At 40.0% G+C, this 15347-nt stretch overlaps 4 protein-coding genes across 5 annotated transcripts; all 4 read right to left on the bottom strand.

Annotated features, from left to right (window-relative positions):
* Nucleotides 1-1991: 1991 nt before the first annotated feature.
* Nucleotides 1992-4505, bottom strand: LOC106323195. 2 transcript variants are annotated; one of them, XM_013761359.1, is made up of 4 exons: nt 3824-4505; nt 3170-3368; nt 2541-2646; nt 1992-2450 (listed from the first exon to the last, which is right to left on the bottom strand). In XM_013761359.1, exons 1-4 carry the CDS (start codon nt 4237-4239, stop codon nt 2170-2172), a joined length of 1002 nt encoding a protein of 333 aa, XP_013616813.1. In that variant the 5' UTR covers nt 4240-4505; the 3' UTR covers nt 1992-2169. The 2 variants fall into 2 exon arrangements, with proteins under 2 accessions (XP_013616813.1, XP_013616807.1); XM_013761353.1 differs by having other exon boundaries at nt 3125-3368; nt 3824-4497.
* Nucleotides 4506-4995: 490 nt separating this feature from the next.
* LOC106331700 lies at nt 4996-5358 on the bottom strand. The gene has a single exon (XM_013770104.1). The coding sequence runs from the start codon at nt 5356-5358 to the stop codon at nt 4996-4998; it is 363 nt and encodes a 120-aa protein (XP_013625558.1).
* An 8155-nt stretch (nt 5359-13513) lies between these two features.
* Nucleotides 13514-14107, bottom strand: LOC106331680. Its single transcript, XM_013770084.1, has one exon. It carries the CDS (start codon nt 14105-14107, stop codon nt 13514-13516), a length of 594 nt encoding a protein of 197 aa, XP_013625538.1.
* Nucleotides 14108-14363: 256 nt separating this feature from the next.
* Nucleotides 14364-14936, bottom strand: LOC106331670 (uncharacterized mitochondrial protein AtMg00310-like). Its single transcript, XM_013770074.1, has one exon. It carries the CDS (start codon nt 14934-14936, stop codon nt 14364-14366), a length of 573 nt encoding a protein of 190 aa, XP_013625528.1.
* Nucleotides 14937-15347: the final 411 nt, after the last annotated feature.

The following is a 15347-nucleotide window of genomic DNA, read 5'->3' as shown; positions in this document are numbered from 1 at the left end:
GATATCCTTGATCAAATTGTCATTCATCTCAGGCGTAATGACTGAATGTATAGAAGGTAATGTATTTTCCATTCGTAATGGTCCAGAGGTAGAGAACATATCAGTAAAGTAAGTAATGGCTTCTTGAGAGATTTCCAAATTACCCTCTAAGTCTTCTCCTTGTTGATTTTTAATTGTAGTTATGTTGTTTCGAGCTCGTCGATTCTTGGTGGTAGCATGATAAAAGCGTGTATTACGATCTCCTTTTGTATTCCATTGCAATCTGCTTTTCTGGTACCAAAACTCCTCCTCTTGCCTATAAGCGTCCACCAAATCTAGTTGTAAACTTTTTAGATGATCTGAAGATACATTAGGATCAAGATGGCCCACGTCTATTTCCTCTGTAAGCTCGCGGATACGCTTGGCTGCATTTGTTGAATTTAGTCTCTTCCAGTCAGAGATATACTGTCTACAACGTCGAATACGATTGGTAAAAGATGTATTGAGATCATCTCCATAGCCGAGCCAACTTTCTGCAATGATAGGTCTTAATTCCTCATTCTCAAGTAGTCTCTGATCAAAGGTGAAGCATTTGCGACCATGATCTGAATGTTTACGTATTTGTATCACAGCAGGTCTGTGATCAGATTCAATCATCTCCAAATAAGTGATCTTAGATTCTGGAAACAGAGCATGCCATTCATCATTAGCAAAACCACGATCCAACCAACATTGTATAAGGTTGTCTTTCTTTTTATTGCTCCAAGTCATGTTATTACCGATGAAAGGGAGATCTCTCATATGACAGTCCGATAACATGTTATTAAAATCTACAAAACTCCATGGTTGTCTCAGAACTCCACCAATTTAAAATATTTTTAACTAAGAAATTCGCCCCAAACACTACAAAAATCATTAGAATTTTACAATTTAAAATATTCTAGTAACCGTAAATTTTAGAATATTTTACAAAATGTCAAGTTCAATAACACAGAATTTTAAATAACTTTTAAATTTATATTTGAATAACAATAAATTTATTATTTTAATAGAAATTATCTCGAACTCAGTTAAATACACCACTATATATATGGTCCGGATGACATTCTTGAATAGCTCATGTAACTTTCTAGAATCATTACGCTATTTTTTTCCGGATAACCACTTGTTGGTCAATTTTTCTTTTGTATAACCACTTATCTTGTAATATCATTCATTCTAGTACTGATAACATGTGATATGCATTAACAATGAATATATAGATTAGGGTTGGCCAATAATGGTATTAAATATATGTAGTAATAATCAATTTGTTTGGCTTATATGTGACCGGCTCTTTTTTTTCAGTATACCCACCGTTATTATTAATAGAGTATGGTCAAGTATAAAGTACGATAATAATAAAAGGGTCAGCAAAACTGAAACATATCTACAAAATTCAAAAGAACAGGAACCGATCATGGTATCATCTCCCTATATAAATAGGACCATGTAGTGTAATAATTAAGACATTTTATGCATAATATTTCTATCTTTTTTCTTTTCTTTTGACAAGGGAATCAGTAGTGTTAAAAATGAATACTAGCACGTTCATTTTTGAATATTAGACAAAAAAAAAGGCTATTAGCCTGCTTTGAGTTTTGACTTTTGATAGATGGAGACAAATGGAGTGGAAACAATCGAGTGTACCGAGTTCGCCTAACTTGTTTGACTTATTATTAAGGTGATAATAGTCTCTAGTTCCACGTGTTAGGCTTCTTCCTGGCACTTATACGGGCTTAGCAAAAGCCCATTAATGATATAAACAACAATATCAAGAGGGAATTTGATGGCCCAACCAAGTTATATGGACCAAAGCAATACTCGCAATGATCTTTACTGAAATGGTCCTGACCAGTGATGTTTAAAATATTTGTTTCTCCAGGTTGAGCTGTATTTTCCTCGAATAATATGTCAGAGACCTTACAAACTTCTTTGCGATCTCGTTCTTATGTTGTAGAAGTTCCAACGTATTGGTGATAGAAAAGCAAACTCTTATTCAGAGTTCTTTATGACAGAAAGCGCAACTGAGTACACCGTCTACAACGTCAACAATGGAATGCAAAACCAGACATTACCAAAACAAACCACAACATGACTTGAAAGAAAGTGTATTAAGACGAAATGTATTGTCGACAAATTTTGAAACGATCAAGACTTGTTGCAGGCACGGGACACCATAACGACCAGCATGACCACGATGGAGAGCAAGACCGAAGTCTTCAGCTTTTCCTCGAGCCAATTGTTGAACTTGGCATCTTTCCCCTTTTTGTTAACACCGTCATCATTGTGACTATTTAAGAGCTCTATGACGAGCCTTGTTATTTTCTTAAACACTTCGTTGGCCTTAACCATTGTGTTGTCAAACACCCATTTTATGAAATCCACTGCTGCGTTATTCTCCCCGGGAGTTTCATCCGAAATCTCCTCATCTGTTATTAGGAATACAGAAATACCGAACAAGGCCATTGAGAACTCTCTAAACTAAAGGCTTAAAACTAACCAATATGTTCTGCCTATACCTTGACTTATGCCATTGTTGTAGAGATCCTTAATCTCTCTCACAACCTCGTTGTTCATCACCGCATCCCACACTGCTTTGTCAGATGACAATGATATTACCATTCTCTGCACCACAATGTTAAAAAGCCTTAATTCATGATTCAACAAAATGACCAGTTGAACATTAAACTTGTTGATTATAGAGTGACTTAAATCTCAGTGCATCAATAAAATGACACATTGGTTGGACTGAACCGAGTTTCTTTAGTGGATACGGAAGTTTTTTTAAAAAGAAAAAGTATATAGAGTTTTGAGGTTATATAAATACGAGTTTAAGTTTAATGGATTGTAAATTATTCATTCACATAATCCATTAAATAACTCTGAAACGGGTGTTTTGTCTTGCTAGTGTTTTATTTCAGAGTGTTTTTGCTTCTTTTATTTGTAATTGATTCGCGTCTATTCACAACAATTTTTTTAACAAAACTTTCGATAATAGTCAAAGAAAAACTTTTCTTCTCGACATTTTTGGTAAGATTCAAGAATACTTAACAAAACAAGAGAGAAATTGATTTTGGTGAATCAAGAAATGAATAAGAATAACCTGGACAGATGGTTCGGTACGCAGAAGGTCAAAAGCATTGTAAACCTGATCATAAGCATGAGGCTGTAAGACTCTTGAATGGCACAGCTGCACCGAAGGCTCCATCCAGTCCGAATCAGACCCAAATGAAGGAGCTTGATGAACCATTCCTGTCGCTACGGGGCTCTGGTTTCCCCCACCATTTTCAGGATAGCTCTCGTATTTGTCTCTAACCAGCTGAGAAAACGAACTTCCATCGAAAACCCTTCAAGAAAACAAAAAAAAATCAACAGTTACTCACGTTCTCATTAAACAAGAGAGCATGTTCTAGAATTCATAAGAAACAAAACAACTATGTGGGGTTACAATTGACACGAGGACAGTAATCCCATAAGCAAACAAAACGAAAGTTAGTTAATAGAACATCCATCTTCTCTTAGTTCATTAAATCAAGACAATTCAATCACACTCAGAAAAAGGAGAGTTAACTTTCGGAAATCTATCAAAGCCAAGACCCTTCTCGTGTCTCTCTCTGTTACTTTTTCGTACGATTAATCTCGTGACCACCAAAATATCTACCAATTAAAGCTCATCCACATGTACGAGATTAATAGTCAATTCTAATCATTGATAGAAGTTTCAAACCTCAAAAATTCTCACCCAACCAAATCACAAACACAAACACACACAAATAAAGAGACAAACAAAGATGATGATTACTGCTGGAGAGCAGAGACAGCATCATGGACTTCATCAACAGAAGGAACAGAGCCAAAAACAGAGTCATCTTCCTCTGTTCCTTCCTCCGAAACCCACTCAAAGTCTTCATAAGCACCGGAGTTGATAAACGAAAAAGCTCCGCCGCTCCATCCGGTGGTCGCAGCCACCGGAAAATTCAACAGCGACCCTGACGCGGCAGAAAGCGTCAGGTTGTTCGACCCAGAAGAAGATCCGAGTTTATGATCACCATGTGCAACAGATGCGTTTCCAGCCGGAGTTGTCGACGAAGACGCCGGAGATGAAGCGAAGGGATCTTGAATTCCGCCGTTGGCTACGCCGGTTCTCGTCATCGCGCGTCCAGCGGCGCGTAGCATCCCTCCGCCGCCACCCATGGGTCCTCTTCCTCCACCAAACATGACGACAACAGAAAAAAGTTTTACTCCGACAGGTTTTCGTACGTTAAACTCGGTGATCAGTTTTGTCGTTTTGGTGGTCTAGTGAAGCGGATCTATGAATGTGTCTGTTTTTAAGTTTGCTATTTCGTAGGTTTCTTACAACAGTTTGACGATTTCGAGGAGACGGATAAGATTTAAATGTTTTAAATATATAAATGTTCTTTTAAAGGATTTTCTCAGAATATATTTACTTTCTTTGCTTTGCTTGGTCCTTCTTCTCCACGACACGCTTATCCATTCCTCTGTTTTCTATCGCATTAAATACAATATATATACTTCTATAGTTGTACCAGTATTTTTTTCATAATTGGATATTTGTTCCCGAATTTATATGGTTATATTTGAGTTCCCAAAAACGAATGCTAACACATAACATAACTAACATGAATACTGATTGTTTGATTTTTCTATTCATTAATTCGTATATTACACTCAATAGGACTCCAAAACCAATTTGAAATTCAGAAGACATTTCGTATGGAAAAGAAGTATCAAAACTAATTGAAAAATAACATGAACATATACTACAATTCAGTTTTCTTATTCTCTATTTTTTTTTTTTGAATGAATGTAAAATTTTATTCAATCAAACTGTACTACATCAAATGCTACTTCTTTATTTTTTGTACAAATAATCAAAAAATGGAGACTTGATTCAAACTACCAATCTCATCTAGACCCAAACCAGACCATCAAACTCTCTTCAAAATGTTTGTGTCATGTTCCTTTGACTGAAAGGAGCTTGAGCCTGACTGTCTTGTCGATAAACTGGACCAAATGAGCTGCATCATGTGGCTGTTCACCATACCTACGCAAGTTTCTTTCTCTCCATATCGCATGAAGAGTTGCTTGGAGAGTGTAGCGGATGAGGAATGTCATCGTTTGGTTAACCCAAGGTTTGGATATAATCTCAACTAAATCAGTCCAATCTGCAGTGTATCCCTCCTGCATCATTCCTCCTACTAGCTTCTTCCACACCTGTTCTGAGTAGCGACACTCGAAGAAGAGGTGGGAGCATGATTCCTGAGTGTCGTTACAGAGGACGCAGGTGGTGTTGAGTCCCGTTATCCACTGTTGCATTCGATCCAGAGTTTGAATTCTACCACGCAATGCAAGCCAAAGAAAGAAGGAGTATTTCGGAGTTGATTGGGGAAACCAAACTCCTTTGCTCCAAGTACAGGTATGGTGGTTGCCTCGGATCTGTTCCCAGGTTCTCTTTGAGGAGAAATTGGTTGCAAATTTGTCATCGGCTCCACAATGTGATATCATCTTCCTGGCAAGCACTACTTCGAAGGACTCTTAATTCCTCTTCCACTTCATTTAGAATACTCAGCCTATGGCGTCTTCTTCTACTGCGTCTCCCCAACGCCTCAGCCACTGTCGTGTTCTCAGAAATCCCCAGATCAATAACTCCCCAATCTCCTATTCTTTCTTTATGGTTACCATACTTAGACCACTGATCAAACCAAAAAGAAGTTTGTTTCCCACTCCTTATCTCTTTCTTCAGAAAAGGCTTTGCAATGTCTCTGAGCTTGAGTAGTTTCCTCCACACCCAAGAGCCAGAGATTGTGCTTCCCTTAATCGACCAAAAGGACCCCTTGCGTATCAGGTAGCAGTGTATCCATTGTACCCATAGGGAGGGGCCAAATGAACAAACTCCCCAGATAAGTTTGAGGCAGTGAACCATGTTGATTTCCTTCAGTGGCCGGAGACCCAAACCGCCTTCACTCTTGGGTAGACAGACATCCTCCCATCTCAACTTAGCTTTGGTTGTCTCTAAGCTCGGTCCAGACCACAAGAAAGCAGAGCATAGCCTTTCTATTTCTTTCAAGCAGCTGCCAGGTAATCTGAAGGCTGCCATCCATAAGTTCGCAAGACTAGTTATGACTGATGTTATAAGCTGAAGTCGACCCGCATGAGATAGAAACCTCCCTGTCCAGTTACTCATTCGTTTCCTAACTTTCTCAACTAGAGGCATGTAGTCATTCACCGTCATGCGTTTGGTTAGAAGAGGAAGCCCGAGGTACCGAACTGGTAGATCACCGGAGGAGAATGGAAAACTAGAATGTCTGCTTCGACCGCTTCAGATATGCCTGCAACATAGAGAGTGAATTTCTCCAAGCTAATGTTGAGGCCTGAGATGGCTGAAAACTCAGCAAATACTTTCAGCACTCCTTCGACAGATCTTTTGGTGCCATCAGTGAACACTAGCAGATCGTCTGCAAAACACAGGTGAGATAGGAGAATGTTTTTGCACCTTGGGTGGTAGCCAATGTGCTTGTTCTCCACCGCCTTATCTAGCATCATTGAGAGAACGTTGATGCAGATGATGAATAGGTATGGAGAGAGTGCACAGCCTTGCCTCAGACCTCTCTTGCTTTGGAAGAATCCCGCTAGCTCGCCATTGACTTGCACCGAGAAGGAAGCCGTGCACACACAGAGCTCAATCCAGTGAACAAATTCCTCAGGCATGTTTAGTGCCCTTAGGGTGTTCAGCAGGAATGGCCAGTGTACCGAGTCAAAGGCTTTTGCAAGGTCGATCTTCATAGCGCATCGAGATGAGATGTCCTCTTTGTGATAGTCTTTGACTATCTCCGTCGCAAGAAGCAAGTTCTCCACTAGTAGCCTGTCTTTAACAAAGGCTGACTGGTTATAGGAGATGCATTGGGGGAGTGTGCTCTTCAGTCTGTTTGCTATAATCTTGGAAATGACCTTGTATAGGACATTGCAGCAGGAGATTGGTCTGTAGTCTCGAATCTCCTGTGCATTGTCCGTCTTCGGGATGAGTGCCAAGATCGTTGCATTGAGACCTTTGGGGAGGAAACCTTTTCTGAAAAAGGATTGAACCGCAACTGTAAAATCCTTAGCAATGATGGGCCAAGATGCCTTGAAGAACTCTGTGGTGAAGCCATCAGGTCCAGGTGATTTGTCGCTCAGCATTCGAAATACCACCTCCCTGATCTCGCTCTCTTTTACTGGCTTTATCAGCATTGCCCTTTGCTCATCATTGCAGCGGAAGGGTACAAGATCTTGGAGATCAGCAACTTACTTCTCCTCCATACCCGGAGGTTCCAAAGATAAGAACTCGTTGAAGAATCTCTCAGCCTCGTTTTTGATCTCCTCTTGGGAAGTGACAATGTTCCCCGAAGAACACTTGATTTCTCTGATAGAAAACTTTGTTGTTTCTATCTCCTACTTGCAGCCAGTGGAGTTTAGAGCGTTGCTTGAGGACCTTCTCCTCAATATTTGAGACCCTCTGCCATCTCTCAGCTGCCGTTTGCTCTATTAAGATGTTTCCTTGAGTAGGGTCTAACATCACCTTCTCTTGTTTCTCGCATAGGTCCTGGTAAGCTTCTTTTACCCGCTTCGTAAAAGCTCCAAGCTTGTCTTTGCTCAATCTTCGGATCAAAGGTTTAAGGCCTTTGAGATACTTAGAGAATCTGAAGAGAGCTGTTGTAGACTGGAGCAGAGGTGTTGTATCTTTCCAATAGTCCGAGACTGTGTCCAAGAACTCCGGAGTTTCTGCAATGACATTTGAGAAAATAAAAGGTCTGCGCTTACCCACTGCCTCAGCCCGGAGGTGAAATCTTCCCCGAAGGTGATCTGAGCATCCTCCCGCCTCAAAAATGCCATAAGCTTGGGTTCGTTGGTTGAGCCAAGTCTCATTTACCAGAATTCTATCCAGTTTTTTGCAAACCGTTCCTTCGCCCCTCCTGTTGCACCAAGTAAACTTCGGACCCTGATAACCCATGTCGAGTAGTTTGCAGTGTTGAATAACACTTTCAAAATCCCGCATCCCTGGAGTAGTCAGACCCGAATCTTGGTAGCTGGAGTGCTCATCCCCATCTAGTATCTCGTTGAAGTCTCCCATTATTACCCATTCCTTGTTTTTGAACATTGGTGAATTCTGATGAGACTTGATATCATCCCACAACTCTTTTCTCTTCTCTGCAGTGTTTTCCGCATAGACAAAGGAGCAGAGAATCTCCTCGTCTTCTCCTTCCACAAGAACTGAAACCGTAATTATCTGATCAGGTTTGAAGACCGGAGTCACTCTGACTTGCGAACTCTAAAGAACCCATATCCTCCCTTTTCTACTAAACTCGTAATTATTTACAAATGACCAGCCTGGAAAATTTGTTGAGACAATTTGAGCTGATTTGCTCTCCTTGACTCGAGTTTCCAACAGACCACCAAACTGCAATCCCTTATTCTGTATCCATTGACGGACGACTTTGTGCTTAGCTTCCTTGTTAAATCCTCTCACGTTCCAGAAGAACCCAGTCATTGAGATGATTTGCGAGACCGTTTTCCCTGAGTTCTAAGGTCAATGTCCTTGTTGGTGTGCTCAGAAAAGATCTTGTGGTTTGTCTTGGAGCTCCTCGGAAGAGAAGGCCGTAGACAACTCCCTCCACCAACACCAGTTCCTTGATGTTCCTCTTTCTCAGTATTGCTCTGATTCCCTTTGTTTTGCCCCACCGCCAAACTCTTGGTTTCTAGAAAGACCAACTGGTCCTCGATCACAACGGTTTCTCTAGGTGTATTCTCTTTATCTTCCTCCCTCAGAATGTTTTTCCAAGACTCCTTGCCTTCTTGAGTCTCTTCTGATGTGGTTCCCTCATCACCCTCCTCCACTACAGTTTCCCCCCTGTTGCTTTCGCCTATATTGATTACCAAGTCACCGTTATCATCTGCATCATTTAGCGCTGAGAACCTCGATGGAGTGGCTATTCTCTCTTGGCCATACTTTGGAGTTGTTGCTGTTGGGCTTCTGCTTGTTTTCCCCGGGGACACTCGAGACCAGCCCTTTACAACTTCTCCCTCCTCAATTTCCCCTTCCTCCGCTGTAGCTTCCTCTGCTTCATCTCCTACTACAACCTCTTCCTCAGTCGCAACTTTCCCAGCAACATCATCTTCAACTGCGACCTCCTTATCTCCCTCTGTCAATATCAGTTTTTCCACTCCCCTCTTATGTGGTTCCTCCGTGCCACTTACGTCCTTTACTACCTCCTCTTCATTTGTGTTTGCCTGCTTCTTACTAATGTACCCAGTTTCTATTATCTCAGTGACAGTTCTTGGGAAGTCTTCCTTCTTGTTCATGAGGCAGGTCTTCTCTGTGTGGCCCCATTTGCTGCAAGTGTGACAGCGATCAGGTAGCCATGGGTAGACAAATTCAACCAGTGATGACTTCCCATTTTTTGTGAAGTTGATTTTCCTCGGCAGGTCCTTTGATAGGTCAGCGTTAACAAAGATTTTTGCAATCTTGAAATTGGAACATGCCGTTGTCTCTGGATGGAGCTTCACTGGGTGTCCCGCTGCACTGGTGATAAAGCTTAGGCCCTCCCACGAGAACATGTTCATCGGAACATTCTTGAGATGCACCCAAAGCGGTATCGATTTGACTTCCGGTTTCTCCTCCAGCTCCTTCGGAGTCCATTTTACATCCACCAGAGGTATGTTTCCGATGTTCCACATCCCCCTCCTTAAGATTCATGCTCTCATAGCTGCGTCTCTTACTCGAAACTTCATTGTTGTGGAGTCGATCTCATAGACTTCCACTGCCTGCCCTCTACCTCCATCTCTCCATATTTTGTTCACAACAGCGTGAATCCTCGCGATATGAGGCGCCGTGTCCAGGAACTTTCCGGTTAGAAAATCCTCACAAAGGGGATTCACGTTGAATACTACTTCATCAGGTATCTCCACGTTGAGCTGACCCTCCGAATCTGTGACATCGACGGTGTACTTCCTCAAAACCTTCTTCTCCGTCGTAACACCAACCCATGAGCGCGATTTTGGGGGAAGCCCCTTCTTGTCGCTTCTGACCGTTCTCCAAACCTGCTGACCCTTGTTGTGAACCCTCTTGAACCTTCCTCGTAGCCAGAGCTATCTCAGATGAGCCCGGCGGCCGCGCCGAATCCATCGCAAAACCCTAGTCGCAGTCGTCTTCAAAATCTCCCTCTAAGCAAAACGGTGCGTTTTTATTCTCTTAGTATGTTACTTTTCACTAACTTCTCTTATTCTCTATTAAATCATGTGTCCGAAAGATATATCAGTATGTGTCATGATCGGATATGCATGTATACATGCATTTGATGAAGGTTCTGGTGTGGAGACAAAGAAGAGATAATATTCACATATATTTTTTTTTCCATCTATAGTATTATTATAAGGGTCTAGGTCTGAACTGGACCAAGACCGACAATATTTACAACCAAATCCCAAAAAGACTCAAAACAACATAAAAACATATTAAACAGAAGCCCATAAAAGGTAAGCCCAACACAAAAACCAACCTGACACGTCAAAAACACGTGTTTACGCCTCAACTGCGAGGCAAACACGTGTCACCATAACCCTACTCCTTCTCCACCGCCGAAACCAAGCGGCGTTTCACCGGAATCCCACCTGGTTCACATGCATCTTTCATGGTCGTTCTCCTTTCTTCGGAGAGCTTTCATCGATCAACATCGATATCTCATCCAGAGCCACGAAGCCGGCAGACACATGATTAAGAAATCCAGAACCTCCATCTTGTTTGCCTTCCACGCCTTATTTTCATTCTTGGAGAGCATCAATCGATCTATTTGAGATCTCATCCAAGAAAGTCAATCCGACAAACCAAAAACCCGTAACAGATAACCCACAGTGAATAAAGATCGAAATCCAAAAGCCGGCGACGCAAGGCTTTGAAAACCTCCACCCCCCGGAATCTAAGCGGCGACGATGAAACTGACGGAGTTTCCTCATCCCGGAGTCAGAATAAAGACATGCACAGCGAAAAAACGGAAAAAAAACACAAACCAGACCGGCGGTGGCTGTGGAAGCCCACTTCGCCGGCCGGAGAACATTATTTGCAGTGGTGATAAAACTAGAGAGAAGGCAGAGTGTTTTCTCTCTCCATTACCCTAATGAAAGCTATTTACATTAATGCCCAACACACAAGAGCCGAAAGATAGATAATATTCACATATATTATTTTCAAAGAGCATATAAACGATTACATGATATATTAATAGGAAAACACCATGGCATATAATACATTGAAAACAAAATGGTACCTTTAAAAAAAATTAATAATCATACAAGTTTGTACAACTTTTTGTAGGTGTAGGAATTCGGTTCTTTGATTGGGTCGGGTTCGGGCTGGTTACTTTCGGATCTGTGTCTTCTGGATCTTAGACATTTGGATCCAATAGATATTTGTAAATTTTCGATTCGAGTTATTTTTTCTCGGGTCTGGATCTGTTTGGATCTATAATTAAAATATCCAAGTACCCGTAAATATCAGGTCCGTATCGGATCCAGACCGGATTCGAGTATTTAAGATCTGAAAAGGATACAAAATATTCAGACTCCATCAAAATTAGTCAATATCTTTCATATATATATATATTTATAAAATTACTTAAATATACTATTAAAATAAAATATTTTTGTACTCTAAATTTGACATTTAAAACTTTATATTACTTGAAAATACTACAAAATAACAACAAATATTGTTAACAAAAAGATATTTCACATAAATAAATAAAATAAGATATAAAAAATAGAACATAAAAATCATAATTTTGAATATTCATGTTTTTAAGTCGGGTATGAATCGATTTTTATCGGGTCGAGTCTATTCGGATCGGTTCTTTTCGGTTCCGATTCTTTTGGGTAGAAGAGTTTTAGACCAATAGGTACTTGTAAATTTTTGTTTGGATTCGAAGTCGGATATTTTCATATTGGCTCCGGTTCGGGTTTTTGAGTCGGGGTAAAATGTTCTGGCATAATTTTTAGTATACCATCAAGTGTAATTTAATTCAGACGACCTAAACCTCAATGTCTAATTTATTTTGAAGAAACTTTAGTGAACCAACATGTGCCACTTAACTTAGTTTATATATAAAAATATTTATCTTTTAACTTCAGTGGTAGTAGCCTAGTAGGTTCGTATATATATATATATATATATATATGTAAAGGCCTGAGACGGATCGGATATCCGGGCAATTTTAAGGTATCCGGATCGGGATCCTTATCCGGCTGATCCATAATTTTATTATCCTTATCCGGATCCGGGGTTCTCGGATATACGGGTGTCAGATATCCTTCTAAAAATTGTAATATCCGGCGGATATCCGGATCCGAATTTGGATCCTTAAAATAAATAAAATTATAATAATAATATATATAAAATATTAAAAATAATTTATAAATAAAAAATATATAATGTTTTTAATTATTTCTATGTATAATATTACAAAATTTACATAAAATTTACATATACTATTATAAAAATGAAAATATATTAAATAAAGTTAGTTTTTATATATAGATATTACTATTTTTGAAATAGTTATTAATAAAACTTACGGATCCGGATATCCGGACTAAAAAATCAAGATATCCGGATCCGGACCCGGCTTTGACGGATCCAACATTTTATTATCCGGATCCGGATTCGGCCCCTCCGGATATCCGGATTTTCGGATCGGATCCGGATCGAATCTCGGATCGAATCCGGATCTCGGATAAAAGTCCCAGGCCTATATGTAATACAGATTTTTAAATTGGAAAGCGAAGATTAACATCCAACTTGAAAAAAGCTAAGTCAAAACTATCTGCGTTCAAGTTCAAGTGCTTTTGTAAAGATATTCGCAAGCTACGGATGTGTAGAAATATGATGAGTTTAAATAGTAACGTTGATAATCTGATGTCGTATATGAATAACCTATATACTCCTTCTGTTTCATTATAAGTGTCGTTTTAGGTTTCGGCACACGGATTAAGAAAACAATTAATTTTGTACATTTCTTATAAAAAAACACTATTAACTATACACCTAACCATATTTCAACCAATAGAAAAATAAATTTTGCATAAAATTAATAAATTTTGCATTGAAAATCGAAAACGACACTTATTTTATATCGAAAAAAATTCTCTAAAACGACACTTAATATGAAACGGAGGGAATATAGACTAACATTTTTTTTAACTCTTAGTAGCATTTCATTAGGAGAAAAGGAGAGCAAGACTTGATCCAACAAAGTTTGGGAGCATCAACAGGAAAATAAAAAACTAAAGGACAGAGGGAACCAATAGGACCCGAAATAACACAAGAGCTTCATAGGGTCTTTCTGTCCAGGTGCAGGTAGTCCGCATCTTCACAGGCGCGATCGTAGAGCACAAGGAAGAAAACGACCAGACCAATCAAGAAGAATCTTTCTTCATCACAGTGACTTCATGTATCGTCTGTTGCCTCCTCTAGTGTCAACGCTCGAAGCCAAAATGGTCCACCACGAGCTATGTATGATTGATACCGGTGGTCTCTAGTGACACTAAGAGCTATTTCATGGGCACATCTATTACCTTCAAGGTGGACATAGGATATGTTCCATAGATTAAAGTTAGTCAACTTGAAGCAGATATATCCCAACAAGTCTTGATAACCAAGGAACTTTTCAGGCATAAGGATTGCTTCACCCGCAAGGTAGGATGATGATTCAAACACCACTCTATCACAGCGTAAGTCTGAGAGACAATCAATAGCCCAAGTAAAACTTAAGAGCTCTGCCTCAAGCTTAGTAGGGATTGAGGAGAAGGATCTGCGACTGTGCATCATAGGTTCCCCTGAGTTATTACGAAGGATCCAAGAGACGCCAGTGTTAACAGTCTCATTGATCCACGATGAATCAATGTTACGTTTCACAAAGCTTTGGCATGGTTTCTCCCATTTCACGATCGGAGCCCCATCAACATCGTCGTCATTCACTTGAGAAGAGTTCAAAATATTAACCTCCGCCCATGCATCGTAATCGTTCCGAGCCTTGTCCATAATTGATGCTGCGCCAAGACGCGTATTAGCAAAGATGAGCTCATTCCTCCCTTTCCAGATATGCCATAAAATCCAAGGGAACAGAAGTCAAAGATGTTGTGGGATCGACTGCTTTGTGCTACACTGCAGGAGATACTGGAGGTTTAGTAGTACAGAGTTGGTAGAGAAACCCGCCGGAGGCACCAGAAAACCTGACAAACGCCAGACTTCTTGAGCAGTATGACAGTGGAAGAGGACATGGCATATGGGCTTCTATTCAGGCCCGGCCCTGCGGGGGACGAGGAACGTCGAGCAAAATCCAGTTATCATACCATACATGTGTGCTACGACCATCCCCAATACGCTTCATCAGACCTTGCACTAGTAATTCTCGACCATACATGATGCTACGCCAAGCATACGAGGGCCGAGTACCTATGCCACACTCTAAGAAAAACCCATTTGGAAAGTACCTGCCTTTCATAACTCGAGCTAGCAGGGAGTGAGGTTGAGACCATATTCTCCATGCTTGTTTGCACAGTAGAGCCTGATTGAACCATGCAATATCACGAAACCCCATTCCTCCAAGTTCCTTCGGTTTACATAGATTTTTCCAAGCCACCCAAGAGATCTTCCTCTTCTCAGCACTTCCACCCCACCAGAATTCTATCATCACACTAGTTAACTTCTCACACAGATCCTTGGGGAGTTTAAAGCATGACATGGCAAAAACCGGTAGCGCAATCCCAACTGACTTAAGAATTATAACCGCCTTGCCTACAGAAGATTGTGTTGTAGCTCCTCCACCACGCAAGCGAGATTGGACTTTGTCATGGATGAAGTTCAGCATGCTAAATGAATAACCGATTTAATATCACAAAATCAGAGTCGAGAGTTTAACATAACTAACTTAACCAAATATATAAGAGATATAGTTTTATCTATATCCGTAATATAAAGAACACTTCAATCGGAATACATCGTGACGATCGTGTAAATGTGATCCAGAAATCTTGATATGATCGATGGAAGAAAGATCAAAAGATGATTTAATAAAATACAAAGAGGATTGTTTCTTTGTGTCTTCAATTTAATGTTTTTTTGGCAAGAAATGGTAGTTTTAAATTGAAATTTTCTTTAAAATTCTCTAAATATTTAGAGAATTAATGTACGTAATATTTCTCATTGTTTGTAATTAATAACATAATTATCCAGTGTTAAAAAAATATTTGGAGAATTTATAAGTCGAAAATCTGTAAAT

This window comes from Brassica oleracea, chromosome C1 (genome assembly GCF_000695525.1).
Source record: "Brassica oleracea var. oleracea cultivar TO1000 chromosome C1, BOL, whole genome shotgun sequence".
Lineage (NCBI taxonomy): Eukaryota > Viridiplantae > Streptophyta > Magnoliopsida > Brassicales > Brassicaceae > Brassica > Brassica oleracea.
Note: the sequence above shows the minus strand (reverse complement) of the source record. Positions and strands in the feature narration are given on the sequence as shown.

What these genes read in the sequence shown, in the direction of transcription:
- LOC106331700 (XM_013770104.1), bottom strand. Translation starts at nt 5,358, where the DNA reads ATGCAACAGTGGATAACGGGACTCAACACCACCTGCGTCCTCTGTAAC.
- LOC106331680 (XM_013770084.1), bottom strand. Translation starts at nt 14,107, where the DNA reads ATGGACAAGGCTCGGAACGATTACGATGCATGGGCGGAGGTTAATATT.
- LOC106331670 (XM_013770074.1), bottom strand. Translation starts at nt 14,936, where the DNA reads ATGCTGAACTTCATCCATGACAAAGTCCAATCTCGCTTGCGTGGTGGA.
- LOC106323195 (XM_013761353.1), bottom strand. Translation starts at nt 4,239, where the DNA reads ATGTTTGGTGGAGGAAGAGGACCCATGGGTGGCGGCGGAGGGATGCTA. An exon ending in GCTGTCTCTGCTCTCCAGCA is followed by an intron (nt 3,369 to 3,823) that starts GTAATCATCATC and finishes GTTTTCTTGAAG; the next exon opens with GGTTTTCGATGGAAGTTCGT. An exon ending in CAACAATGGCATAAGTCAAG is followed by an intron (nt 2,451 to 2,540) that starts GTATAGGCAGAA and finishes TCCTAATAACAG; the next exon opens with ATGAGGAGATTTCGGATGAA.